This window comes from Monopterus albus, unplaced genomic scaffold (genome assembly GCF_001952655.1).
Source record: "Monopterus albus unplaced genomic scaffold, M_albus_1.0 scaffold278.1, whole genome shotgun sequence".
Lineage (NCBI taxonomy): Eukaryota > Metazoa > Chordata > Actinopteri > Synbranchiformes > Synbranchidae > Monopterus > Monopterus albus.
This window is the reverse complement of record NW_018128158.1, coordinates 342303-369709: the sequence shown is the minus strand read 5'-3', so window position 1 is coordinate 369709 and position 27407 is coordinate 342303. Positions and strand designations below refer to the sequence as shown.

Genomic DNA, 27407 nt, shown 5'->3' with positions numbered 1-27407 from the left:
AATTATTGATGGGGGTGCTCCCTCGCAGGCCTGGCCTGTGAGGGTGAGATGGATGTTGACATGGGAGAGAAAGCCCCTTTCTGTGGGTGTTCCCCCACAGGCACCCAGCCTGTGAGGGTGAAATGGATGTCAGCATGGGATGATGGAGCTGTGGCAGAGCCTCACAGTTCAGCAAGGAAAACTGAATTCCTGCATAAAAGATGATTGATGAAGAAATGAAGAATTTTAACAGAATGCCACAATCCAACCGGTCTGGTGGGGAAAGATGGCTTCAAAAAAAGACCGTTTTAGACATTTTCATGTCTTTATGGTTTCCTGAGTTACAGAAGATTTGACCAAGAAGAACATGCTCTATCTGAAAATTACCTATAATTCTCTCAGTCAAAATTGAAACAGAATAGAATGATATTTACCAACGATTGCCCAACCTGCCACCACCCCACCCAGAGCCAGCTGAGGATCGGTGACGTGAGACCTTTGACTTTTATTCAGATCAAGAGCTTAGCTCAACCATAATAATTTTAATCAGTATAATATGTTAGAGTGATGTTTAGAGATAGCATTTGTTGATTATTTAGGTTGCAAGCCAATCAAGATAATTATTGATGATTTTAAGGTTTATATTTTATTGCTTGCTGCTTTGCTGTAACTCTTTTCAGGAATTTTATATAGAGGCTTAAAAGGTTTAATACTCTCTCGTTATTGAGTCAAGTTTGATGTTATTGACATTCCTATGATTTTAGTGGGTTTACACTTTTAAGTGGTAATGGTTAAGGCCACACATATAGGCACACAGTTCTCAGTGTTTGATTACACAATTCCTAGTGAGTGTTTGGGGTTACACAACAATTCAGCTGTTTACTTTTACATAATGTACATTATCCTTTAAATATCCTATCCTTAATAGCATCTTGTGTCAACTAAATACTGTGCAAAACAGATATGGTCTTAAGTGTCCAGTGACACAGCTTTCATTGGTTATTTCAGACAAAATTTAACACTTCCTCAAAGAGCCAGAGTGTACTGGTTTATAAAAATTTCTCAGTACAGTAACATCTGAGGGTTAAGGAGGTAGCTGCCACAATAACTGCAAGTTGCTATTATTTGGGAGGTTTGGGGTCTTATCCTGAATTAATAACATGAAAGGGGGAGGTCTGCAGGGAACTCTGTTCACAGGTTCATGGTAGTCAATTACTGAGTGAATATCTCCACCATAAAACCTCAAGCAGTGTTTGGAGCTTTAATATGTTTCAAATATGCCACTGTAGTGTGAGAGGTTAAGCTTTATTCCTATGTCCAGTGGTTAGCATACCATGGCCTTCATACACACGTTATGGATTTGTTGGGTTTTCACACTATAATAATAATAATGATAATAATAGTACAGACCTTATCCGTGCAGATTCTCGGTCATCTAGGTCATAGTAAGCTAAAAGAAATCTTCTAGACCTTACTATGTAAAGTGTCCTGAGATTACTTTTGTTGTGATTTGTCCCTCTACAAATAAAACTGAACTGAAATTGAATTGAAAAGTATATTACTACTTTTTTCAGTATCAAGTAGTGTAAGCGATTACTGTTTCCAAAATGGCAATAATATTACAGTTACTAATTCAAGTAATGCTGTGTTACCTGTACACTACTGGACAATTGTCCTCGGTGGTAGCTTATGACCTGTGTGCCTGGCATGTTTATGTTCACTTTGTGTGGACAGTAAAATCTTTTTATCTGCAGAAATACTACATCTAATTTATAAAAGCATCTGGTAGCACAGTAATGTGAAACCTAAAAAAAAATCCCTGATCAGGGAGGTCTCTACTGCTATTGATGACTGCTAAACAACAGAAACTGAACTTCACAGCAGGTAGCTAACATCCATCATCAACAGATGTTAAGCAGAACAGATTGGAAGAAGCTTGTTACTGGTTATTTTGCAGAGGGGTTACCCATCTATTATAGAGAACATACCTAGGAAGAGCAATGACAAGTTGCCCCAGAGAAAGACATTTGCTAGCTACCTCAAGTAGGAATATGCAGTGATGGTAGAGGCTAACTTTTCCAACGCAGCTGACATCTGGACAGCTAATATTTTGAGTCTAAGTGTTCACTAAATCAACAGTTGCATTATGGAGCATAACAAGGCCACTATAGCATGTAGAAGAATCACAGGCAGGCACACACATTATCTTAAGGACTATGGGCAAAGTCTGTAACAAATCACTCTGACAATTTTTGCCAAAACATTTAACATGAGCCAACCAGTCAATTTGGTGTTGGACTCTGGACTGAATGAAGAAGACAATGATGAGGATGTCATTTTTACAAATGTCAAAGAAACCCTCTCCACTGAGACTAATGGTCTGTTTACTCTTCTACCACATTACAGGTGTACATCAAATGTGGAATGATCTGATGTGTGGGTGTGGAAAATTTTGAGTTGTTTAAAGGCATCTTTGATGAAGCTGACAGCTGAGTACTAAAAGTAATGTGTAATTTATCCATTCATTACCTCCCAGATAGGTGACAGGTCACCAGTCTATCACAGGGCTGACAGAGACAGGTAGGTAGGTAGGTAGGTAGGTACTTTATTGATCCCTCAATGGGGAAATTTCAGTGTTTCAGCAACAATGGAGAACAAACAACATAACACCATGAGAAACAAACACCACACACATACAGTATCTTGAAAAACAAATTTCAGTACCTCAAGCAGCAATAGAGAACAGACAGCATAGCACCATGAGAACAAGCACCGCACACACATCCTGATAAATAAATTCCAAGTACTCAAAAATAGAATCAAGAATTTCAATAATCAAGAACAGAATTCACATATGTGAATATTAACCATGCATTTTACCCCAGGATTTGAGTATTGCACCTCATTGGACTATTACATAGTCCATCATACTTTCACCTGTCTTATCCCTGCAGTGATGTATTGTACAGTCTGATTGCTGTGGGGAGGAACGACCTATGGTAACACTCCTTCTTACACTGGTGATGTAACAGTCTTGCGCTAAAGGAACTGTTCAGAGCCTTTACTGTGTGGTGGAGGGGATGGGAGGGGTTGTGCATGATGGATGTTAGTTTTACCAGCATCCTTCTGTCCGCCACCTCCTCGATGGAATCCAGAGGGCAGCCCAGGACAGACCCAGCTCTCTTGATCAGCTGGTTAAGTGTCTTTCTGTCCCTGTCCGTGCTACCTCCCGCCCAGCCCACAACAGCGTAAAAAACAGCAGATGCCACTACAGTATCATAAAAAGTCCGAAGGAGTTCCCCCTGCACACCAAAGGACCTCAGTCTCCTCAACAAGTGGAGGCGGCTCTGGCCCGTCTTGTACAAGGCATCAGTGTTTTCAGTCCAATCCATTTTGTTGTTGAGGTGGACCCCCAGGTATTTAAAGGTGTCCACAATCTCAATGTCAGCCCTGAAAGCTCACCGGAGTGTATTCTTGTGATTTCCGCCGGGGATCAGTCACCATCTCATTAGTCTTACTGGTGTTCAGGACCAGTCGATTTTCCTCACACCACTTCACAAAGTCAGTAACAACCCCCCTGTATTCCCGCTCATCCCCCCGATACACATCCAACAAAACCACACACACCCACACACACTCCTATGAGGAATTTAGCATCACTTTTCACTAAGCTGCATGTCTTTGGACTGTGGGAGGAAGCTGGAGCACCCAGAGAGAACCCATGCAGGCACAGGGAGAACATGCAAACTCCAGAGCTTGTTGCTGTGAAGTGATAGCACTAACCACCACGTCACCATGCCATAGTAATGTATAGTGTAATGCATTACTTTTGCTGCTGATTCATTAGTAATGTGGTCATTTTTTATGAGTAATGTCTAATGAATAATCAATTAAAATAACTTGCACAGAGTCACAATAAAAGCAAAAGCCCTATTGATTGAGTGCTGCAATTTTTCATGAGTTTTATATGTTTGAATGAACCCGTAACAACTCAGTCTTTCACAAGTTCTCACATAAAGTACATGATTGGAAAAGAGATGCCGGGGACCTATTCCTGTTCTTGTTCCACTGTGAATCATCATATCAGCTATTGTCAATGATACACCATGTGGGATAAAACCAAAAGATTCTTGCTGAACATTATGAATATTTCTCCTTTCTGATGCTCCACATCTGACACTTCATGTCTTTCTCATGGTGATGCTGTGTAGCATAGGTCAGACAACAACATCAGATTTTAGCTATATGACAGTCTTTGAACTCTGAGCGTGTACCGAAGACAATTTAAAAATCTGGTCATTCACAGGATAGGCTTCAGACTGGCTTAGCATTAAGATTCCTTCTGGACCTAGGAAATAGTAATTTGACAAAACAGTCTCAAGGTCCATTTAGCTGTGTTTTTGTGAGCTTTCAAATGTAAACTTAGTCACTACACAAAAATGTATGGAATTTACAATAAACTCCATCTGCTGATGAAGACCATATGATATGGTTATGCAGTTGGAGAACAGTCCTGTAGTATACACCGCACAGTACTGTGGCTTTTCTCCAGAGATCCACTGATCCAGTCTGGTGATCACTGTTTGGGCTGATGCTGACCTTATGAAGACATGACTGATTCACATTAAATACAGCACACCCATCCCATTCAATTCAGTGGAAAATTGTGTCCAAACATTTGACTGGTAATAATAGTGTACATATAGCATAGAGAGTTTATTTTAAGGTTTAGTCCCCCTCACCAGGAGGATGAGGGAGAACCGAGATAGGACTCAAGATTGCTGACTCAGGTGCTAGTAAAAAAGGTGGTTTAATGATGGGGATCACAAAAAGGAACAGAGTCAATAAGTACAAACATCCAGGGCTGGGTAAAGACAGCTGAGGAGACCAGGACGACCAGGGGAATAGACAGGTTAATGACAGAAACCAGGAGAGTGGGAGGAACAGGATGGACAGGTGAATAAACAAGCTAACCAGGAGGGATGGCGAACGAAAAAGGAAATCCACAGCACAGGAACTGTCAGCGTGGATATCAAAATTAACGTCTAGCTAACCTAATGGAAAAAACATAAAGAGATCCATAGCACAGGAACTGTCAGCGTGGTCATCTAGAGACAAATAACACAAAACATTTAACCAATGTACAAAATGCGATCCACAGCACAGGAACTGTCAGCGTGGAAAACAAAATGACGTACAATACATACCACGAGTCAGGTCTGTTATGGGGTATGCACGTTAGGTAAGTTAATGCTCCGGCGAAGACGAAGAATCTGCCAGAGGTATAAATAAGGAGTACGGTAATCATAGGAATGCACCCCAGCTGTGCACACTCGCTAATTACCGAATGCAACACAGCTGAAGTGCAGATCCCGCAGGTTGAGACAGCAGGGGAGAGAAAGGCAGAAGAGAGGCAGGTCGTGTCGAGCGGACCTGACAGTTTAAACCTTTGAAAAAGAGGTTCTGCCTTCATATCAGTAATAAATAGCAACAGAAATAGGTTGAGGTATCAGAATGGGAGTAGTGGGAGGAGAAAATGTAAGATACTACATCGCTGCTTAATTCTATACCTCAGTTTTCATTCAGGCTTATTGATTGATTGATTGATTGATTGATTGCTCAGGGTGGATGTAGAACACAGGGCTTTAGTGCTCACAGTTTGCCATTGCAGTACACACTTGCAAACCCAATAACAATAGAAAATGGGTTGCTCCTTTCCAGTCTGTGTGTCCAGCCGTGCTAACAGCCTGTCAAACCTTCAAGAAGTTTTTTGGAAACCATGAAGATAAATGCCAATGAACTGGCATAGAGGTAGGGTGGGAAGGAATGGGATCAAGATGGGGTGAAGGGTCCTCCTTCTGCCTCTCTCTCTGATTGTTCTGCCTCTTCTGCTGGAATTTTCCATGGAGGAAGTGGCACAAATGGTTTACACACTATGCCTCAGCTGTATTTACATAGATGACTGTGAGACCTGGGACAGTATCTCCTAGTGATGACCATCTGACACCAAGGCCTCGATACATGATTCGAGCTGGGAGAGGGATCTTCTGCGAACCACTGCCTCGAGGCTTGTATCGTTGCCAAAAAGACACGTGACGGATGACATCCGATGCAGGAACGGCTGGCCTGAGTGACTCCCGTGACCAGTTCAGACCATCGATACGGTGTCATGACGTGAGAGTTCCCTGCGCACGTCAGCAGGTGCATAGGCGTACTATGAAATCACCCATTATGTGCAACATGTGGGTTTGTCGGCATAGTAGGTGTGTGCGTAGTTGTTGTCGGTATGATCATTGCTGCTGGTGTGTGATCACCAGCAGCAATCTAGCTAGGAAGAGACCCCGTTCTCCAATGTGGGAACACTTTCAGCTGATTGGTCCAAAGACAGTGGAGAAACTTTTGTTCTTGAATAAAAATAATTGATTCTCCATCCCTTGTATATATTCACACCCTGTCCTAGTTACATACGCACATATTACCATCCTAGCACATCCTCTGTTTCTCCAAGCACGCCTTCTCCCACCTACCACACTACATACGTTCATAGACTCGACCGACTGACCAGTCAAACTTTACAAACATTTTCACATCATTCACACAAAGCCTAGTTACATCCATCACATAATTCAGACATTGTTCTGCTGCATACTATTTTACCACCAGATGGCACTAAACCGAACCTTTGAATGAATGAACCAATACTAGATGAAGTGGTTCAATACAGGTGTCATAGTGTCAATTGGACATCACTAGTATCTCCAGCCCCTTCCATATACACCCCCTCACCCCCTTACCCTGCTGCCCAGTATTTTTGCAATGCCTCCAGGGCCATTATGCCACACATTGCTGCCTCTGAGGATCTCCTGGCACCCAACCAAATAAGGTTGATACTCTGTGTGTGTGTGTGTGTGTGTGTGTGTGTGTGTGTGATATTCATTTTCCCAGCGACTCACACTCACACATCAAGTGTAAAAAGCTAAATAAGTCGACCCTATCAGCTGATGGCTTAACTGTTTGATCTGCCTCCTGTCAGCATCTGTCTCTAGATGTGAAAACCTGGCCGGTATTACCAATTTACATGAAAAGGAATCAGCTCTGCCCTCCTTCCTCACCGTATGTTGACACAATATTATTTACACCCTGTAAAAGCTTTCCTGAGTGCATTTGGCATCTGGCCTAATCTATTCAAATTTAAGGTTTTTACACAAGAGGCAGAGCCAAGGATAAAATTTAATGCTAACTAGACTTCAAGGCATATAAAATGTCATGTTAATTTGTTTTTGCTTCACTTATGGTACTCAAATTTCTGATATGGAAGGGAAACTCATATTGGAATTAATGGCAGTTTCATTTAATATTCTGTTTTTATAACCAGAGCTTTTTTTCCAATGCTGCTTTGATCTGTGAAAGAAAAAATCATTTTCTCCACATGGCAGGTCAAAAGTTAGGGTCACATACAGAACAGCTCCACTGAAGCTGGTGGATACAGTACAGAGGCTGTCAGCAGTGCAGCCACACCTCCTGCTCTAAGGGTTACTACACAAGCATAGCTTTCTCTGAAAATACATCAACATACTGCATGTTGTTAAATGAATAAATAAACAGGTGGAGCAGCACACCTCATATACAAACTGTCAATTTTTTCTCTTCCATCCTTTGAAGTGTCAGCATGCAATTTACTTCAGTCTGTAGGGATGCAGTAAAATCATTCAGCCTGGGCATCATTGTGCAAACCTAAGCTCGCTGCAGGCTGTAAGAGTTTAATTATCTTTTAAGGCTGACAATGATGTACATAAATAAAGGTGTACTCAAATTGTTTTAACTATACAGTACAATTCCACTTTGTTGTTGGATCCTACACAACAGTTCAAGACTCTTAGAAAAGAAGAAGATAGAAATGTTCCCCTGCATGACAATGGAAATTTTATGGACTGTTAGAATACTGAATCAAAAAGTCATAATAAAAGTAGTCTTGCGTTACTGTGGTCTATCTAACTACTTACAATACTCTACAGAAACATCTTGTCTTTGCTAGTCATTACTGTCATGATACCTCCATTCTGGCATCAACACCAGTGTTATATTCATTTATGTGTTTATGTCACACCTTCCTATTTTTAAAGCTGTGACCTGCAGCTGCTGTCAGTTTTTATCTGTTGATAGAACGTTTCACCATAATCCTTGTCCACAAGTCTTGCTTATTTTGTTTTATTATTTTTTTTATCAAAAAGGACATCCCTAGTAGGCTAGTGGTTAAGGCACAGTGCTCTCGCCGCTGCGGCCCAGGTTCGAATTGGGGTTGCGTCAGGAAGGGCATCCAGTGTAAAATACGTGCCAAATGTCAACATGCGAGTCGTCAGTGTGACGATTCGCTGTGGTGACCCCTAAACAGGAAAAACCGAAAGTGACTTTCTTCTATTGTTTTTATCAAAAAGACAGGCTATCAACCATGGACAAATTATGAGACACTGCGCTCCTGGGCACAGACATATATAAGGCCAGCTACCCTCCAAGACCCACAGATCAAAAGAACATTGCATCTTTAATACATTTTGTGTCTATTTGTTGTTGACTGACTTTCCAACAAGAAATGTTAACAGTCACTTCATACAGAGACTCTGGTTCAGGTGCCTTCTGATCCCTTGGGGCTGTGCCCAGTAGGCCTGTTCTATCCATGCTCTCAAAGAATTTTTTTCATAATAATTTTAATTCACAAAATTTACAATGGTATGCATGGAGAGATATCACTAGAGAGGAGAAAGGTGAGAACACAAGACATCAACTTGTGATATTTATGTCAAGTCGAAGTGGCAAAAAGCACTGCCCCTTTTCAAACCTTCTCCTTAGTGAAATAAAGAAAACCAAAAAAATCACTAATGTTGATAAGAGACTAAACTAGAGAAATGCATTTCCTGTCAAAAATGTGTGTGGATGCTGATATGCTGAAAAATCATCCTGAAAATGCCTGAAATGAAGTGCTGAAACAGCTGAAGGATGAGAAGAAATGGCTGATGTTAGGGTGATTTTTATTTTACGCACTTAGGAATAGTTTTATTTTATAGCACACATAAGTATACATACTTACATGTCACAGATATGTTTATGTAGTTATTTTTCACCCAATTATATGTTCACTAAAATAAAGACAAAATAAGTTTCTGTAGGAGACACTGAAAACTTGTGTGATATTGCAGGCTCTTGTGATTAAAAAGTCTGGTGCACTGAGTGGTTTTCCAAGGTCTAATCATCCCACAGGCTTTCATTAGATTTGTTGCCTTTTCTAAAAGAGCTCATTATTCCCTCTGAGCCTTGAAGCCAGGGGAGTTGGGGTTTGATAAGATACTAAGATTTACACCAAGGTTATGGTCAGATGTTGGTCTAGAAGAAAACAAGTCTAAGTGCAGTCTCAGGGTTGCCAAGATAACAAGAAGCGTTGTGGGTTGTGCAAAGTGTCTGTTTTAGGACAAGGTCGCGCCAAGGACGAGACCGGACGAGGACTGAGGGACCAATGACAGGAGAGTTAAGTCTAAACCACAGCTTCTCCCCAACAGTTTTTGACCAATCAGATAGTAGCACCTTTTCATAAAAATATTGTATACCGACAAGTTGAGGACAGTCTTTTTTTTTTGTTTATCCTAAACAGTGAAGATCCATGTGCACATTCTATTTTTGATACATTAATGCATAATAAATTTCACACTGTGAAATATATATATCCTCTTATTAGTCTTCTTTTCAATATAAAAAGAACACGCCTCACACTGAAGTTCTTTGTTGAATAATCTGAAGGATGAAATGCAATAAGTACAAGTAGGAATGTCCTTGAAGAGCTGAACATTTTGATACTGAATGGCGTTTCTAACTGAAAGTATGCTGAACTTAAGATGTGAAAATATTCCAATTGGTTCGCACAAAGTAGGTAAAACAAGAATTTTTCCCATTCATTTGAATGGGGCAAAATTTGTTGAAAAATGTTAAATAGTTGAAAAAGTATAAATGTTACAAACAACAAAAATACAAGCACACATGTCCTTAAAAAGCTGCACATTTTAATACCTAAATGGCTTTTGTAGCTGAAAGTATGCTAAAAGAATTAGGTGCCAAAAAATGTATGGAAAAAATCAGAATAATAACTAGAAAACTGCATTTCCTGTCGAAAATGCGTGTGTGGATGCGAATTGCTGAAAGATCGCCCTGAATATGCTGAATACTTTGACACCTGAATGGTTTTGCTAGCTGAAAGTATGCTGAAGTAGAATTTCCCCATTCTTTTGAATGGTGCAAAACCTTCACAATAAAGCTACATATTGTTCATTAGATTTGTTGCCTTTTCTAAAAGAGCTCATTATTCCCTCTGAGCCTTGAAGCCAGGGGAGTTGGGGTTTGATAAGATACTAAGATTTACACCAAGGTTATGGTCAGATGTTGGTCTAGAAGAAAACAAGTCTAAGTGCAGTCTCAGGGTTGCCAAGATAACAAGAAGCGTTGTGGGTTGTGCAAAGTGTCTGTTTTAGGACAAGGTCGCGCCAAGGACGAGACCGGACGAGGACTGAGGGACCAATGACAGGAGAGTTAAGTCTAAACCACAGCTTCTCCCCAACAGTTTTTGACCAATCAGATAGTAGCACCTTTTCATAAAAATATTGTATACCGACAAGTTGAGGACAGTCTTTTTTTTTTGTTTATCCTAAACAGTGAAGATCCATGTGCACATTCTATTTTTGATACATTAATGCATAATAAATTTCACACTGTGAAATATATATATCCTCTTATTAGTCTTCTTTTCAATATAAAAAGAACACGCCTCACACTGAAGTTCTTTGTTGAATAATCTGAAGGATGAAATGCAATAAGTACAAGTAGGAATGTCCTTGAAGAGCTGAACATTTTGATACTGAATGGCGTTTCCCAGCTCTTTTAACCAGGAACTCAGAGAGACGAAGCGGACCACTTGGATATATAACAAAAATCAAAATAGTGAGACAGCTCCAATAAAGGGCAACTGTGACACATATATTTAAGCATTGTTATCACTGCCATTTCAGAAATGGCATTTTCCCATTCAATTCAAGTGGAACCAATTTAAACTTTGTCATATGGATGTGCTGTCTGGAAACTGTAACACCTTAAAGATGACTTTAAAGCCACTGTGTTTGTAATAGCCTAACATTTAAAACTCATTCTGAAACCGCTTTAGTGAAACTACAAATGCTGCTTTAGCTTTAAAATTGTGTGATGGCATGGTTATTAACATGTAATATGAAAGTTGATGGAATAAAGTGCAGCTGAGTCTCATGGGAACATCATTAACTTAGCTGTAAACCAAACTGGACAAATTGTAAGTTTCACCTACAGTAATTATGGTGCTACCTGGAAAGTTAAGGGACAATCAGCAGTTAGGTTAAGGCAGTGGTTCTCAAACTACAGGGCAAGTTAAGCTGGGTGGTGGAAAAACATTTGGGAACTCCAGGGTTCTGGCTTTGAACAATGAGTGACAACCCATGGCCAGCCTCCACTTTAGACCCTCATTTTAGCACCACACAACTGCTGAACAAATGCATAGCTGTGAGTTTTCATAATGTACTGTAGGTCCGTTGTGTAGATGCGGTTCATTTTCAAAGGGTTCTATAGTTCACTGTAGGTTAGCTACATGTCCTTAGGCACAAAGCAAGTTGTGTTTTTGCTGCACGTAGGCTGCACAATGGGTGGGGGTTTGTTATCACACTGCCCTATAGACACCTGGCTGAGTGACACAAGTTCTTGCAAAACATGCGATAATGTTCCTGTCCTGTCTCTTACGTGCAGGGGTCCCATGTTCCTGAACACTCCTTGTTTAACCTGACCCAAAGTTCAACAACATTTTAGCAACATCAGAAAAAAAGGTTGTGCCACTAAGCCCATTTCCCAAAAGCTGCATAGACTATATAAAGTTTCTTGTGCAGGAGTGGAGTTTATGTGGTGTCACCTGCTGGTATAGGCTAGTTAGACAGGAAGACAGCTTTTATCAAACTACATGGCTGTCTATCTATTTAAGACCATCTGTAAAGGTTTGGGTATCAAGTTTGTGCTCTAATTTTAACCTGGTAAACACATATGCTAATATCCAAGTAATGGATACATTATTCAGCTATGGATTTCAGCTATCAATTCATAACGACTATTGTCTGTTTTACTTCTTTATAGCTCTTACATTTTGGAATTATAATAGCCAGCATTCTTGTATCTATCGTTATAGCTCTTCCTGACTCTTTACTTACATTTTGGAATTATAATAGCCAGCGTTCTTGTATCTATCATTATAGCTCTTCCTGACTCTTTACAGTAAGAGCTATATATATTTTACTGCCGATTAAAGTAGTTGATCCCAGTTTCATTTCAGCTCTGTCTGTGCATCTTTCCCGGGCAATGGGCGGGGCCGAGGCGCACGTCATATCAGCCACCGCGCTCTGATTGGCTACCGATCCTCACCCGACACAGCTGAGATTGTTGTCTGCAAAGGAAGCGCTTCTCGCTGGTAGGAGCTCTGTACTGTGGTATGGACTCGGAGTGTGTTTTTTTACTCTCTGTGTCTGCTAACAGTGATGTGAACAAACAACGTGATTGCAGTCTTTGTTGTGAAAAGGGGATCTCGGCTTAATTACATATGTGGAGGCGCGAATGAACAAGAGTGGAGGTTTCTCTTCGGACCAGACCCTGAAGACGTCTGGGGAGCAAGGTAAGCAGCAATGACCACAGTATTTTGTCATCGTTTTAACTTAATCCGGAAAACTTTATCTCTCACTCTGCAAGAGTGAATTCTATACTTGTGAAACAAATGTATCTATTTTGTTGCAAAATATGTATCTAATTTCATGACAGTTTCTTCTCCTTTAGCCCAAAAGTGCCAAATGCTAAGACAAGAGAACCACTGCTGGAGCTGCTCCTGTGCATCAGTTGTTGAAACCAAGCAGTCATCATCTGGAGCGAGTTTATTGACATCTAAAACAGAAGAAATGATGTCCATCATCACTTCGGTGCTCAGCAGTGCCTACAAATCCCTGCACAATGTCCGGACGGTCAACCTGATCCGCCGCGGACTCGTTCTCTTCACAGTCGGAGTGTTTCTCGCCCTGGTGCTCAACTTGCTGCAGATACAAAGAAATGTCACCTTGTTTCCCGAGGAAGTGATGACAACTTTATTTTCCTCTGCTTGGTGGATCCCACCTTGCTGTGGAACAGGGGCAGGTGAGCAGACAACATGCTTAATGAAAAAATCTTTTATCAACAGTGTGGCCAATGATCTGTAGTTTGTTGCTAAGTTTAGGACAAAGGAATGTGGGAGGGAAAGGACTACAGGGCAGGTGCTTTTACATATAAAGAGAAAACCATAAATTAAGAGTGATTAACAATCAAACATGTATGTATGCTAACTAAATGTCTGGAAATCAATATGGTGTTTATTTACTAATCAGTAAACTGTACAATTTTAAAGCATTTAAGGCAAATAAACTATACTTTTCTATAATTGCCACTGCCACAATATGATCAGGTGATAATGACTAATCATTCGGCTTTGTTATTTGTTAGCTATTATACACGTCTCCTCTGCGGATATAGTAGTCATGATGGTTTTGTGTGTCTAGTCAGTCATGAAAAAACTGACTATGCAGATGGTAGAGATTCTCGTGCTGCGATTGGCTGCAACAGCCGGACACGAGGTGTGCCGTGCTCTCATTGGCTGGTGTCATAACGGGTGAGTTGGGGGCGGTACTTTACGACCAGGAACCCAAGAAATTGTGGGAGGAGGAAAAAAATAACAGCATCTCAGCTGGGCTCCTCCTTCCATGTGCAGCAGGGTAGAGAAGTACAAGTGTAGGTGTTTCGTCACGTTTTGTAAATCTGTTGACATTGGTATGCTCTTTATTAATACCTGTTAGTGTTATGTCAAGACTTGTTTAAGGTGTCTATTGTGAAAACTACATGCCTAATGGTACTCAGTATATAGTTTACAGTGAACTTATTCTGAATTGATGTTTAAGCTCTAGTCTCAGTTTTGGCTACTTGACAGTTTATTGTCGTTTCTAAAATATCAGAAAATATAAACAATGGCCTTCACTAGCATCTCGGAGTTAAAGATGATGTCTTTAAATATTTCTGTCTGACCAACAGTTAAATCTGGAGATATAAAACAGAAAAGTTCGCACCTTTTTGAAAGGTGGAACCAGAGAATGTTTCTTATTTATTCCTTGTGAAATTAATTATAATAAATTGATTACTATTCAATTTAACAACAAATTGATTCAGATCTAGTCTCTATGATATTCCTGTTAGGGTTAAAACTAATGATTTTAATCGGTAAATAATTGTATAACAATTGGACAGGTGTGACTGGCCAAGTATTGTGAAAGCTCTTTGAATGTGCTCTAAAGCATAGAAAAGTGCTATACAAGTATAAGACCATTTAGCATTTATAGGTGTTCTCATGAATAAATGTTTGGTCTATGAACTTGCATGTGAAAAATTTACATTTATTTTACTAAGATAATGACAATCAGCAAATTCTCAGAAATATGAAGTTGGCTAGAGTGTAGCCATTTGGCAGTTTGCTTCAAAAGGGCAACAATAAATTTGATCACAGGTTAATTTCCTGTTTATCAATGATTTGACCATTTGTTTCAGTTCCACTTGAAGAGCTGAACATTTCAATAGCTATAGCACACTATGTTTTCCAATTATTGTGTGGATGCTGATTCAGCATCCACAGTATGGTTTCCCGGCCGGGTTTTTCTTTATTGTATGGATGCTAAATCAGCATCCATACAATAACTGGAGAACATAGTATGGATGCTGAATCAGCATCCATACCATGTTTCCCTGGTCTTTATTGTATGCTGACTCAGCATCCATACAATAAAGAAAGACCGGGAAACCATACTGTTTATTGTATGCTGAATCAGCATCCACACAATACCAGGAAAACATGGTTGTGTGGATGCTGAATCAGCCTCCAGACAATAATTGGAGAACATAGTTTGGAGGCTGAATCAGCATCCATACAATAGAAACGGAAAACAAGAATGTGGCTGCATAGCATTCACACAATAATAAAGAATAGGATTACATACTGTGGGTGCTTTACAGCATCCACACAATAAAGATTAGAATAACATACTGTGGATGCATTCCCTCATCCACACAATAATAAAGATTAGGATAACATACTGTGGATGCATTACCTCATCCACACAATAATTGGATAAAATAGTGTTATCAATTTACAGCATCCACACAATAAAGACTAGGCTAACATAGTGTGGGTGCTTCACAGCATCCACACAATAAAGAACAGGAGAGCATAGTGTGGATGGTTTACAGCATCCACACAATAACAGGAACAACTCACAGCTTCCCCCCTGATGCGCCAGAGTTCTACTGCACTCTAAGTTTGAAGGGGAGAAGCTGTTGATATCTGAGAACTACAGTTCAACTCCAATTCCTTTCTCCCATACTCATGCAGTAGTGCATGACGACAGATTTCCCAAAACAATCACAAGCTCACGTGACCATGCACAAACACACATAGCGTATACTCACTCTCTGACGGGTAGAAGGGCTGCATGTCGATCTTGTGCACCTCCTTGGCGTAATACTCCTCCTCGCTTCGCTGCCGCTCGCACGTCGCCGCCCGTTCATTCGCCTTCTCCTGCAGTAGGTCCCGGGTGCTGTTGTAAATGGCGACAATGTCGCGAGACACTTCCTCTGGCTCCGGGAAGTTCTCCGGGGGGCTGGTAAGCTTCAGCTTACTCAGAATTTGCCCTTTAATAGCTTCGATGCGCTTCTTCTTGAATTGATCCATGTCCAGCGTGCTGCATGTGGACAAACTTAGCGCCATGGTGGCAAAGTCCAAGATGAGGAAAAGACTGACGACACACAGGTTCATCGTCTCCTCCAGTGAGTTCAAATCTAAAAAAAATATCTAGAAAACATTCACTGAAGTGATCTAAATATCAGACAGACTCATTTCTTGGGCAAAAATCAAAGTGGAGGGCATTTACGCATACAAGTCAAGTGGTCCCGAAATGTTAACTGAAAATCGCATGGTTCTGACTTCCTAGTTTCAGTAAAGAGTACCTGAAAATCCATTCAACTCTCTCATCACACAAAGAGATCCGTTATTCGGGGAGATCGCACGGATTTACTCCCCGCTGTCGGTAAACACACAGCGAAAGTGGTAAAGATGCAGCTCAGTGTTCCCCGAGCTAGAAGTGCTGCCATCAAACGGATTCCAAAGATGTGGATGAAAGCGGGAGAGTTAAAAACAGCAGCGAGTTTATCGTCGGAGGGACGCACAGCTGTGTAGCCTGTGGACCCGAGCACACCTTCACAGAGCAGAACGCTCAGCTCACAGCTCTCCACCGCGCTTCAGCCAACACCAGTCCGAGATCCTAGGTTTCTGTCTATCAAACGTAAGTGTCTCGATATGATTCCTTGCTTTGCTATTCTCCAGACACTTCACAATGTTGTTTAAAAAACGTAAAAACTCAACCAAGTTCCAGGGACGCAAGGTGCGAACTTTTCCAAGATTGGCTGGTGCATTAAAGTAAAATCAACAATCCATAGAATGCTATGACTTCACGATGGAAAAAGTATTTTAAAAGTAGCTCCGTTAAGCTAAAACAGCTCGGAGTTTGCCTTAGCTGCGAATGAGGAATACTTTTACAGGTCTTCCCTTACGCCAGCTAATTATGGAACGGCTCGTCTTTTACGCGTGCCAACCGGACTTCATAAAAGTAAATTATCACGTGGTGCCCCCTACGCCGGCTTCAAATCGAAGTTGTGACCATCACCGTAGCAGTAGGGGATCCCTGCAATTCCACGTCAGGATACCCCACGATTTATTGTAAATAGCAGTGCTAGCTGTGCCCACTGGAACAGCGCTGCAATGGCCAATAGCTCATCGGCCCCGGGTGCGTTGTGGAGCAGGGTCCTAAAGTCGGTCAGTGCTTGAAGCTTTTTTCAAAATTTCTACAAAAACATCTGTTTTCTAAAACTTTGACTCATTAGAGGTTGGTATTTGTGTTACAAATTCCTTTGTTATTATCAACTTAATCTTTAGTTATTTACTCAGTAATGTTCTTTAGTTTATTTTCAGGCTAATTAAATCTATTTAAAAAGTGCACTGTCATTAGAGGTGTGTTTATGAATTAACTTCACAACAAATGTTCATTGGGAAATTGATTTGGTGAGCTCATAATGTAAGATGAATAAACAACATTCAGCAATGCCTATTAATGAAACCATTGCATAAATAAAGGGAAATAAGTAAAACAACAACAACAAAAAAGCAAAGAACCAAAAAAAAAAAAACAATAGTACCTTTTAGCATGGCTGGATAATCTGCTTCATGGTGCCTCCCCTATCCTCCTGCTCTCTGTCAGGAATGGATCTAAAGCATTTTGGACAGGGTGGCCAGGCTGGAGCACAAACTCATAGAGTGGTAGCACATTGGAAATACACGTAAAAAGTAAATTAAGCCCATAGTTGAATGAAGTAATAAATAATACATTACTAAGAATTAAATTGCTTATTTTATGTGAAAATGAGGCACACATAGTGCTTTCTTTAGCTAATTTTGGCTGGGCTCCTTATTTACTCCTGGGCTGGGAATATCGCTGCTGCACAGTGGTTCCCGTTCCACTGAGCACAAGTAATCCACAATAACACAGTTAGAGAAATGAATGCAAATATCTGCATACATGATATAAAATAAAACACATACCTCGTCTGTCTGACACACCTGGCCAATAAAGCAGATTCTGAAAAATGTGACAATTATCAATTATAAAGCACCAGAAAAATGTTAATTGTATTTAAGGCAACAATTTTTCATTGTTTTTCCTTTTCATTCATTAACACTGATGAGCATCACATTTTGACTCTGGCAAGGGTGGCACCATAGGTGGCCAATCAGATTCTGGGGGTGGCCAGGGGTGGCACTGGTCACCCTCTTGGTTCCACTAATGCACTCTGTCGGGTGTATACAGTTTTTCTCTCATGGTATGTGGTACCTTAATGAGGCACATTAATTTTTGTCTTTGATGCACACAAGTACAAGCAAGGTCTTAGAACAGTCTTTACACATGGCAGTAAGGGCACAGTCCACCTTAAAGCCCTGCCAGGTGATATGAGGTTTAATACATATTACTGGTTCAATTTTCAATTAAATTGCAATGAGGAATTCTGGGGGCCTAGGACAGTTGCCCACTTGCCCTGCTGGGTTTCAGTCTTGCCCTAAAGTGCCAGATTTTACCATTCATGTATACTGTACCGTTATACCTCCATAGATTTAAAATCAAGTTATTTACATCTTCTTTTAAAGGGCATTTCCTCTCAGAGGGGATGAGACAGGTGAGACTTGTGTTCAATGATATTTCAACTTTAACCACTGAAGAAAGGGATAAAATGTGGCCTGATTTTTTAATACAGTGTATTGTTTTAGCAGTACTCTGACTATGGATCCAAATCTGACAGAGAGAAGATTCTAATACGTAAAACTGAACCATAGTTTTTGTAAACAATTTACCATATAGTGCCAACAGAATGTAACATTCTCGCACATACGTAGGAACTGGTCTTCTAAAAAGTCTCTGAGCATCTTTTATTTGTTGAGAGGTGTCATTTCTCTGTGTAGATGAATGGTGCTTATATGATGACGCTGCCATATGTATATGAACCATATGGTCATTTGTACTTTCCTTCTTATATGACCCATAAAAGCATCTACTACAAACTACGTGGTTAGACTGAAGAACAAACACTACTTGGTTAGGCAAAAAAACAAGTTACACACTGGAACTGACCATTACTAACCTGGGGAAAAGTCCTATGATTCATGTATCAGCCACCCCAACCTCCACTAAATGAGGACTTTGTGACTCTATAAAGTCCTTTAAAAAAGGTTTCAATTATGGCAGCCCTTTAATTGAATATTTAATAGTGTCAGGAGAGAAAAATATAATTGATCATTGTTTAACTTGATTTTGTCTTATTCAAGTCATGGCCTGAAAATCTGATAGGAGGTGGGAGAACACCACCATCTCTGTACCACTACATGTCCCATTAACAACACTGTCAGCCCAAGTGCTGAATGCTATTGTATTGGAGTCTTAAACATCAGGCAGCTCCATTAGGCTTATTGGCTGTAGTGTATGTCAGCTCTTCAACATTAGGACCCTGTACCACAAAGTGAGATTAGTGGGTTATCCAGATTTCTTTGGGTTTAACTCAGGTTTTCTGGTACAGTGGAGTTGGTTTATTTGATTGTCCATGGAAAAGTGCCCCAGTGTAGGCTGGGATCATGCAAAGTCTCTCCCACTGCCACTGGCGAAGGTACCGACTTACCTTTGCCGTCCTTACTCTGTTTGCCCGTGAAGGAAGCGGCCTAAGAGATGAGGGGAGGAGTGGCTGTCAGGCTCAAGGCCCTTTGGCGTTCGGCTCCTACTGGCTTTACCTACGCTTACCTTCGGCCCATTGGTCTGGACTTCTCGGCACCTCTTACGTGTTACCGGTTTCCACAACGCCTGAGAAGAGGTATAAACTGGTCCAACCTCTGATCAGTGAGACGTTCTTCCCAGCTACCGAACTCTGCTTCATTGATCCGAATGGGTTTGATTAACGCCAGGTCTCTGGCTAACAAGACTTTTATTTTAAATGACTTTTTCATATTGCGGGAACTGGATTTTATGTTGCTGACCGAGACCTGGCTAAAGGAAGGTGAGCATTATGTATTTTCTGAACTTCTCCCACCGGATTACTCCTTTAGTTCACCGCACACATGAGGCAGGGGCAGCGGCCTGGCATCAGTTTTTAAAAAGTTTTAAATGTCGGCAGCTCACAGTGGACTCCTACTCCACTTCTGAGCTACAGCTGTTTGTGGTGGAGCTCTCTTATCCACTGCTGTGTGCAGTGGTTTATCATCCTCCTAAATTCAACAAGGGAGTTATTCAGGAGTTTTCTGACCTCTTGGGTTTTATCCTGCCAAAGTTTGATAAGCTTTTAATACTTGGTGATTTTAACATCCACATCTGCTGTCCTGATGACCCATTGTCCAAAGACTTTTTAAATATTGACTCTTTTAACCTCACTCAGTCAGTACATGGCCCTACACATGAGCTCAGACACACACTGGACCCTGTGATCTCTCATGGACTGCCTGTTTCCATTACCGAAATATGTGACTCTTGGTTTTCGGATCACTTGCCTGTTTTATTCAATGTTGCTGCTCTGTCACTGGTAGACAAACCTTTTACTCCTGCCGCTTTTAGGCATACTGTCACTTCTTTTACAGCAGGAGAGTTTTCTATTCATTTTGAAAACTCCGGTCTGTATTTGGTGGATGATGTCGCCTCTTACATGAATCCTGAGGAGCTATTAAACTTATTATTTGCGTTACCCTTGAGTAAACACTTGGCAACAGTGGGGAAGAAAAACTCCCTTTAACAGAAGAAATCTCCAACAAACCCTGGCTCTTGGTGGGCAGCCTTCTGCCTTAACTTGCCTTCACAAAAAAAAAAATCAACATTTTTTCTTTATTTTTCAAGACCTGGTGTTGGCCCTCTGACCAAAGCCAGTCATCGATCAGGCCTGACAGCCATTCTCAGAGTCTCTGCACCCACAAGCTTCTGCAAAGCAGATGAGGTCACTAAATCAGCACCCGCACAGACAGATGTGAGACAAGATGAAGTGTGTTTTTGGGGGTGTGTCTCGGGGTAAATGTCTCAACACCTGCTCCACACAAGGAAAACTGCTGAAGCAGCCAACAGGAAGAACATAAGGATCATAAGGACTGAACAGTTTATTCAGTAACTACGCATCAGGCTAGCATCCTTAATCACACACAACTTAACTGCAGCAGGAGAAGAGGTTATGCCACTGGAGGTTAAAAACATACACACACATAGCCCCAACCTGTTTTGCACTGAGCCCGACACCCAGGAGCTCATTTCATTCAGCATGGAAGCTGTGCAACATTTTCTCCTGCTCATTTTAACATCTCATCAAAACAAATAGCACATTTGTGACCCAAACATGAGCATGGAAGAGTTTTGCAGGGCCAAACCTTCATTAGCACCGTGTTGCCACTGCTTATGGTCTGGGTGTAAACAGGGTGCCTAAATCATTCTTTCCTGTAGGTCACAGGCCATGCAATCCCACTTTTGTCCAAAAGCTATGAACACCACATCAGTGAGCCACACTGTTGCACTGACTGACATGTTCTTTCATTACCATGAACACACAGACTGTAGTTTATTTTAACTCAGTACCACATTCGCTATCCTGCTGCCACAAATACTCACTCACTACCCCTGTTTGTTGGTTAAAAGCTACTGTGAGCAGCTGGTTCAGGAAATGACTGCACCTTCTGGAAGCTCTGATGTTTGATGAGCAGACAAGTCCAGTCTACAAAAGAGTACAGAGCACTGTAGGTGATAACATGAACTGTCTGCTTATTCAAACACCACTGTTCAAAACATTTGCATTTACAAAATTCACACCATCATGGGTCATTCAATCAACAAAGAGTTTATACATTAAATGGAAGCAAACTAATGCTGACTCCATGATGGAAGGCAGGTCCACATACAGTATTGTTCAAAATAATAGCAGTACAATGTGACTAACCAGAATAATCCAGGTTTTTAGTATATTTTTTATTGCTACATGGCAAACAAGTTACCAGTAGGTGCAGTAGATTCTCAGAAAGCAAACAAGACCCAGCATTCATGATATGCACGCTCTTAAGGCTGTGAAATTGGGCAATTAGTTGAAAGGGGTGTGTTCAAAAAAATAGCAGTGTCTGCCGTTGACTGTACAAACACAAAACTATGTTGTACAAACGTTTTTGTTTCTAGGATTTAGCAATCCTGTGAATCACTAAACTAATATTTAGTTGTATGACCACAGTTTGTTATAACTGCTTCACATCTGTGTGGCATGGAGTCAACCAACTTGTGGCACCTTTCAGCTGTTATTACACTCCATGATTCTTTAACAACATTCCACAATTCATTTACATTTCTTGGTTTTGCTTCAGAAACAGCATTTTTGATATCACCCCACAAGTTCTCGATTGGATTAAGGTCCGGGGATTGGGCTGGCCACTCCATAACATTAATTTTGTTGGTTTGGAACCAAGACTTTGCTCGTTTACTAGTGTGTTTGGGGTCATTGTCTTGTTGAAACAACCATTTCAAGGGCATGTCCTCTTCAGCATAAGGCAACATGACCTCTTCAAGTATTTTGACATATGCAAACTGATCCATGATCCCTGGTATGCGATAAATAGGCCCAACACCATAGTAGGAGAAACATGCCCATATCATGATGCTTGCACCACCATGCTTCACTGTCTTCACTGTGTACTGTGGCTTGAATTCAGAGTTTGGGGGTCGTCTCACAAACTGTCTGTAGCCCTTGGACCCAAAAAGAACAATTTTACTCTCATCAGTCCACAAAATGTTCCTCCATTTCTCTTTAGGCCAGTTGACGTGTTCTTTGGCAAATTGTAACCTCTTCTGCACGTGCCTTTTTTTTAACAGAGGGACTTTGCGGGGGATTCTTGAAAATAGATTAGCGATATCAAAAATGCTGTTTCTGAAGCAAAACCAAGAAATGTAAATGAATTGTGGAATGTTGTTAAAGAATCATGGAGTGTAATAACAGCTGAAAGGTGCCACAAGTTGGTTGACTCCATGCCACACAGATGTGAAGCAGTTATAACAAACTGTGGTCATACAACTAAATATTAGTTTAGTGATTCACAGGATTGCTAAATCCTAGAAACAAAAACGTTTGTACAACATAGTTTTGTGTTTGTACAGTCAACGGCAGACACTGCTATTTTTTTGAACACACCCCTTTCAACTAATTGCCCAATTGCACAGCCTTAAGAGCGTGCATATCATGAATGCTGGGTCTTGTTTGCTTTCTGAGAATCTACTGCACCTACTGGTAACTTGTTTGCCATGTAGCAATAAAAAATATACTAAAAACCTGGATTATTCTGGTTAGTCACATTGTACTGCTATTATTTTGAACAATACTGTAGTGAGTAGCTTTTTTGATATTTTCCACCCAATATCCTTGTTAGATATTGTTTCAACATATTTATTTTCACTTTAGAGTATACAAAGATTTAGAATCACTAAAGTGTGACATTTTTGTACAATATATTCAGCAATAATGTCACAGTGTGACATGATGTAAAAACATTTTGAGATGCAGGCGTATGAGGCTCTTCTGTACTGCTCAGGGCTTCTCTTCCTGTATCCCCAGACTGTCTCTACACAGTCCCTTCAGTCAGTATGGATAGTGTCAGTCTGAATCACTTTCCTCCAGGCCCTCTCCTGTGGGTGGATCAGCATCAACCTCCTCTCTGTCACTCTCTTTGTCCCAGTCTTTCATAGTGGCTCCAATCATGAAGTCATCTCTGAGGACGCCCCAGATGGGCTTCTCCTCTGCTGAAGCAGCCTGTGCACACACACACACACAGCAAATTAGACTACAACACTCACTTCCTGCACTGAAGTGAATGCTTCCAGTTCAGCTCCATGGCTCTGTGGTCTTTTCATGAGGCAACAGTGACACCAGGTGAGCAATAAGTGAAATCACAATTTGTTAACCAATGTCGGGAAAAGGTCACCCTGTTCAACATTCTGTAAGATGAAACGGTGAAGTCTGGTTTTTCTCTCACTCAACATTAAGCACGATGACTTAAACAGCACTAACAGAGTGAAGCAGCAAACCCATAATGGACACACTGACAAGCTATTTATCATCTGCAGTTGCTGTGACTGCAGTGTAGTATCTGGTTTTATATGAATACAAATCATACGCTTAAAAACAGTACACATATAATTAATCAAACATTTTACCGTATCTCATTGAAAACCCACTATTATTTCTCCATAGGAAAACAATAGATGGATGGTTTCTACTCATTTTACCAGTAGTATTGTCATAAAGCAGTGTATTTAATTTAGGTCAATACAGTATGTCAAACTTCCAAAATCAATACATGAACACAGACATGACTGAACTCACAGTGTCCTTTTCAATCTTGCTGGTCTGTCCCTCACCCCCTGCTGTCCTCCTCAGCACATCGATGAAGTCTTTCTTAGAGACAGAAGAAAGAATCCTGGCCTTCTTTCTCTCTAAGCCACCGACTTCTTTCACCTTGTCATCCATTGTTTTCTGGTGTTTCCTTACAGCATTGAATAGCTGAACCACCCCTCTGAGTAGAAAAATACACCACAGAATCAGTAATGACACTTAATTCTAGCAATGTTAAACAAAGCCTCATGGTAAAGGGAGTAGAAACCTGGTAGCAATTCTCTGTAGAGCCTTTTCAGTTTCACGGTCCATCACTATGTCAGGTTTCTCCCTGTACATCATCTCCCATGCTCGCCTCTTGTCAACCTGTTGGACACAGATAAACACATCCAGTCTTTTAAAACTGAGAATTTACTGACACAAGTCTAATCTGATATTTACTACAGTATACAACAAAAGACTCCTGGGTAGTATCACTACAACTGTGTATGCTGAAAAAACTTAGAAAAAATCAACTGGACTAGAGTTCTAGGTCGAAGACGTTTCACCTCTCATCCAAGAGGCTTCATCAGTTCTGACTGCCTGGTGTTCAGCCGGAGATATTTATCCCCCTCGGTGGTGTTTCAGTCCTTTGAAGGCCAACAATGTCCGACTGAGTCGTTGTAGCCCAGAGAGAGTTGAGAGTTGTTACCCATCTTTGAATCCTCCCCTGTCGACTGACGCCTATTGTTCTGGCGTCGGTCGACAGAGAAACTCTTTCTTTCCGACTGCCATCAGACTCTTAAACAGATGACTCAGGATCTACCTCATGTAGTTCCCTCTGTCCTGTTTACATACTCATTTTGCACATGCATAATTGCACACTCACTGCTGAGTATTTACACTCCATGGCTCCCATGTAGCATATATTCTCTCTGCATTATATTGTGTTTTTATTTTTATTTGCTCCCTTCACTTGCTGCTTTAAAGTGCCTTAGATTTGTGATTTTACTGCCTATTTAGATTTGTGTTATTGCTCATCTACTTTATATTTCACTTTATATTTAACTTGTATTGTGTGGCATTCATGTGGATGGCAAAGTAAGAATTTGCTTGTACAGGGAAACACGTTTCCTAATTGTGCATATGACAAAAGCACTTTGACCTTGACATTTGACCTTTAAAAAAGACCGGTGTGCTCAGTAGGACTGATATAACAATTGATATAAACACCTGTTTATATTTAGTTCCTGATGGCTAAAAAAATGTAACAAGTTCGCACATTTTTTTCATCAAAAAAACTGAAAATATCAGACAAGCACAGCCGAGCAGACAATGTGACATCACCATGTACAAAAAACAAAGGCCTGAATTCCCTGCAATTAACAACTAAACTCTAGAAGAAATGGTGCAGCATTTTAAAAAGATCTATGTGCTCATTAGATATTCTACCAACAAGCTTCTTAAAAAGTGTTTATAGCTCTCTGGCAGTTGATTTGTTGTATATTGTAAATGATTCACTCTTATCAGACATCTTTCCAGCATCAATAAAAACTGCAGTTAAGACTTCTCCTGAAAAAGAGAAACCTGGACACTTCAGTATAAAGAAACTACAAGCCCATCTCATATTTTCCCTTTGTAAGCAAGATTACTGAGAAAGTTTTTCACCAAATCAATGACTTCTTGCAAACAAATGATATCCTTAATAATAATAATAATAATAATAACAGTTAGGTTGATGGCTGGTTTCCGGTTGTACCATAGCACGGAAACTGCTCTCATAAAGATTTTAAATTATCACTTGAATAATGATTTGAAGAACTTAACAGTATTGATGTTATTAGATCTTAGTGCAGCATGTGACACTGTGGATCATTTCTTTTAATAGTAATAGAAAACTGTGTCTGCCTAGTGGGAACCATTCTCACCCACCCGCTGCAAGGCCTTGCAGTCGGAAACAGAGCAGTTTCCATACCAGACTGTTACAGCTGGTCAGGATGTTCCCGATGGCACAGTGGAAGAAGTTCACCAGGATGGCTGAAGACAGGTGGTTCTTCTTCAGTGTCCTCAGGAAGAAGAGGCACTGATGAGCCTTCTTATCCAGGCTGCAGGTGCTGGTGTTCCAGGACAGATCCTCTGAGGTGTCCCAGGAATTTTAAAACACATTCAACAACCATCGCATTAATATGGATGGGGTCGTGTGTGTCTCCTTTCTCCCTCCTGCACTCCACAATGAGCTCCTTGGTCTTGTCAGTGTTAAGGAGCAGGTTGTTGTCAGCGCACCACACAGCCAGGTGCTGTACCTCCTCCCTGTAGGCTGACTCATTGTCACTGATGCTACTCATCACTATGGTGTCATCTGTAAACTTGATGATGGTGTTGGAGCCATGCACAGGCCTGCAGTCGTGGGTGAAAAGGGATTAGAGGAATGGGCTCAGCACACAGCCCTGTGGTACCCCGGTGTTGAGGATGATGGTGGAGGAGCAGGTGTTGTCTGACCTAACATGCTGAGGCCTGCTGGTCAGAAAGTCCAGAATCCAGTTGCAGAGGGAGGTGCTAATGCCCAGGTCACCAAGTTTGGTGGTTAACTTGGAGGGAATGACTGTGTTAAATGCTGAGCTGAAGTCCACAAACAGCATTCTTGCATAAGTGTTATTGTCCAGATGTCTGAGTACAGAGTGTAGTACTATGGAGACTGTATCCTCTGTGCTCCTATTCCTTAGGTAGGCAAATTGGTGGGGGTCCAGTGTGGGTGGGAGACAGGTCATCAGGCATGCCAGGATCAGGCGCTCGAAGCACTTCATGACAATGGGTGTGAGTGCTACAGGGCGGTAGTCATTCAGGCACGTCGGGGTGGAGTGTTTTGGCACTGGCACAATGGAGGTGGTTTTGAAGCATGTCAGCACAACTGCTTGGGCAATTAAAAATGTCAATAAAGACGCCAACAAGCTGTTCTGCACATGCCCTGAGCATGTGTCCAGGTATGCCATCAGGGCCAGCAGCTTTGCGTACATTGATCTGGCTCAGTGGAGCGTACACATCAGTGGAGGTGAGTGCGAGTGGCTGGTGGTCTGCAGAGGGTCTGGAGCTGTCTTCTTGTTGTCCCAGTCGAAGTGAGCATAGAAGTCATTTAGCTTGTTGAGGAAGGAGACATCTGTGGCTGTTAGGGTGGAGTTGCTGGGCTTGTAGTCACTGATGACTTAGATGCCCTTCCACATACATTTGGGGGTCAGAGTTTGTGAAGTGTTCCTCAATCTTTAGCTTGTAGCAGTGCTTGGCCTGCTTAATGCCCCTCCTCAGGTTGGCCCTGGATAAGGTGTAGGCCTGTGCATCACCCGATCTGAAGGCAGACCTGC

General features: G+C 41.1%; 2 protein-coding genes across 4 annotated transcripts in view; both read right to left on the bottom strand.

Moving 5' to 3' along the window:
* tgfb2 (transforming growth factor, beta 2) overlaps window positions 1-16891 on the bottom strand; it is a 137284-nt gene extending 120393 nt beyond the window's left edge. For all 3 annotated transcript variants that reach the window (XM_020622327.1, XM_020622329.1, XM_020622328.1), the window contains exon 1: window positions 15556-16891. In XM_020622327.1, the coding sequence (XP_020477983.1) occupies window positions 15556-15901 (346 nt within the window). In that variant the 5' untranslated portion in view covers window positions 15902-16891. The remainder of the gene's footprint in view (window positions 1-15555) is intronic.
* A 6220-nt stretch (window positions 16892-23111) lies between these two features.
* The window catches only part of rrp15 (ribosomal RNA processing 15 homolog), a 25227-nt gene continuing 20931 nt past the window's right edge, over window positions 23112-27407 (bottom strand). The window contains exons 3-5 of the mRNA XM_020622330.1: window positions 24341-24438; window positions 24064-24253; window positions 23112-23490 (exon numbers count right to left, since the gene is read on the bottom strand). Of these exons, the coding sequence (XP_020477986.1) occupies window positions 23335-23490; window positions 24064-24253; window positions 24341-24438 (444 nt within the window). The 3' untranslated portion in view covers window positions 23112-23334. The remainder of the gene's footprint in view (window positions 23491-24063; window positions 24254-24340; window positions 24439-27407) is intronic.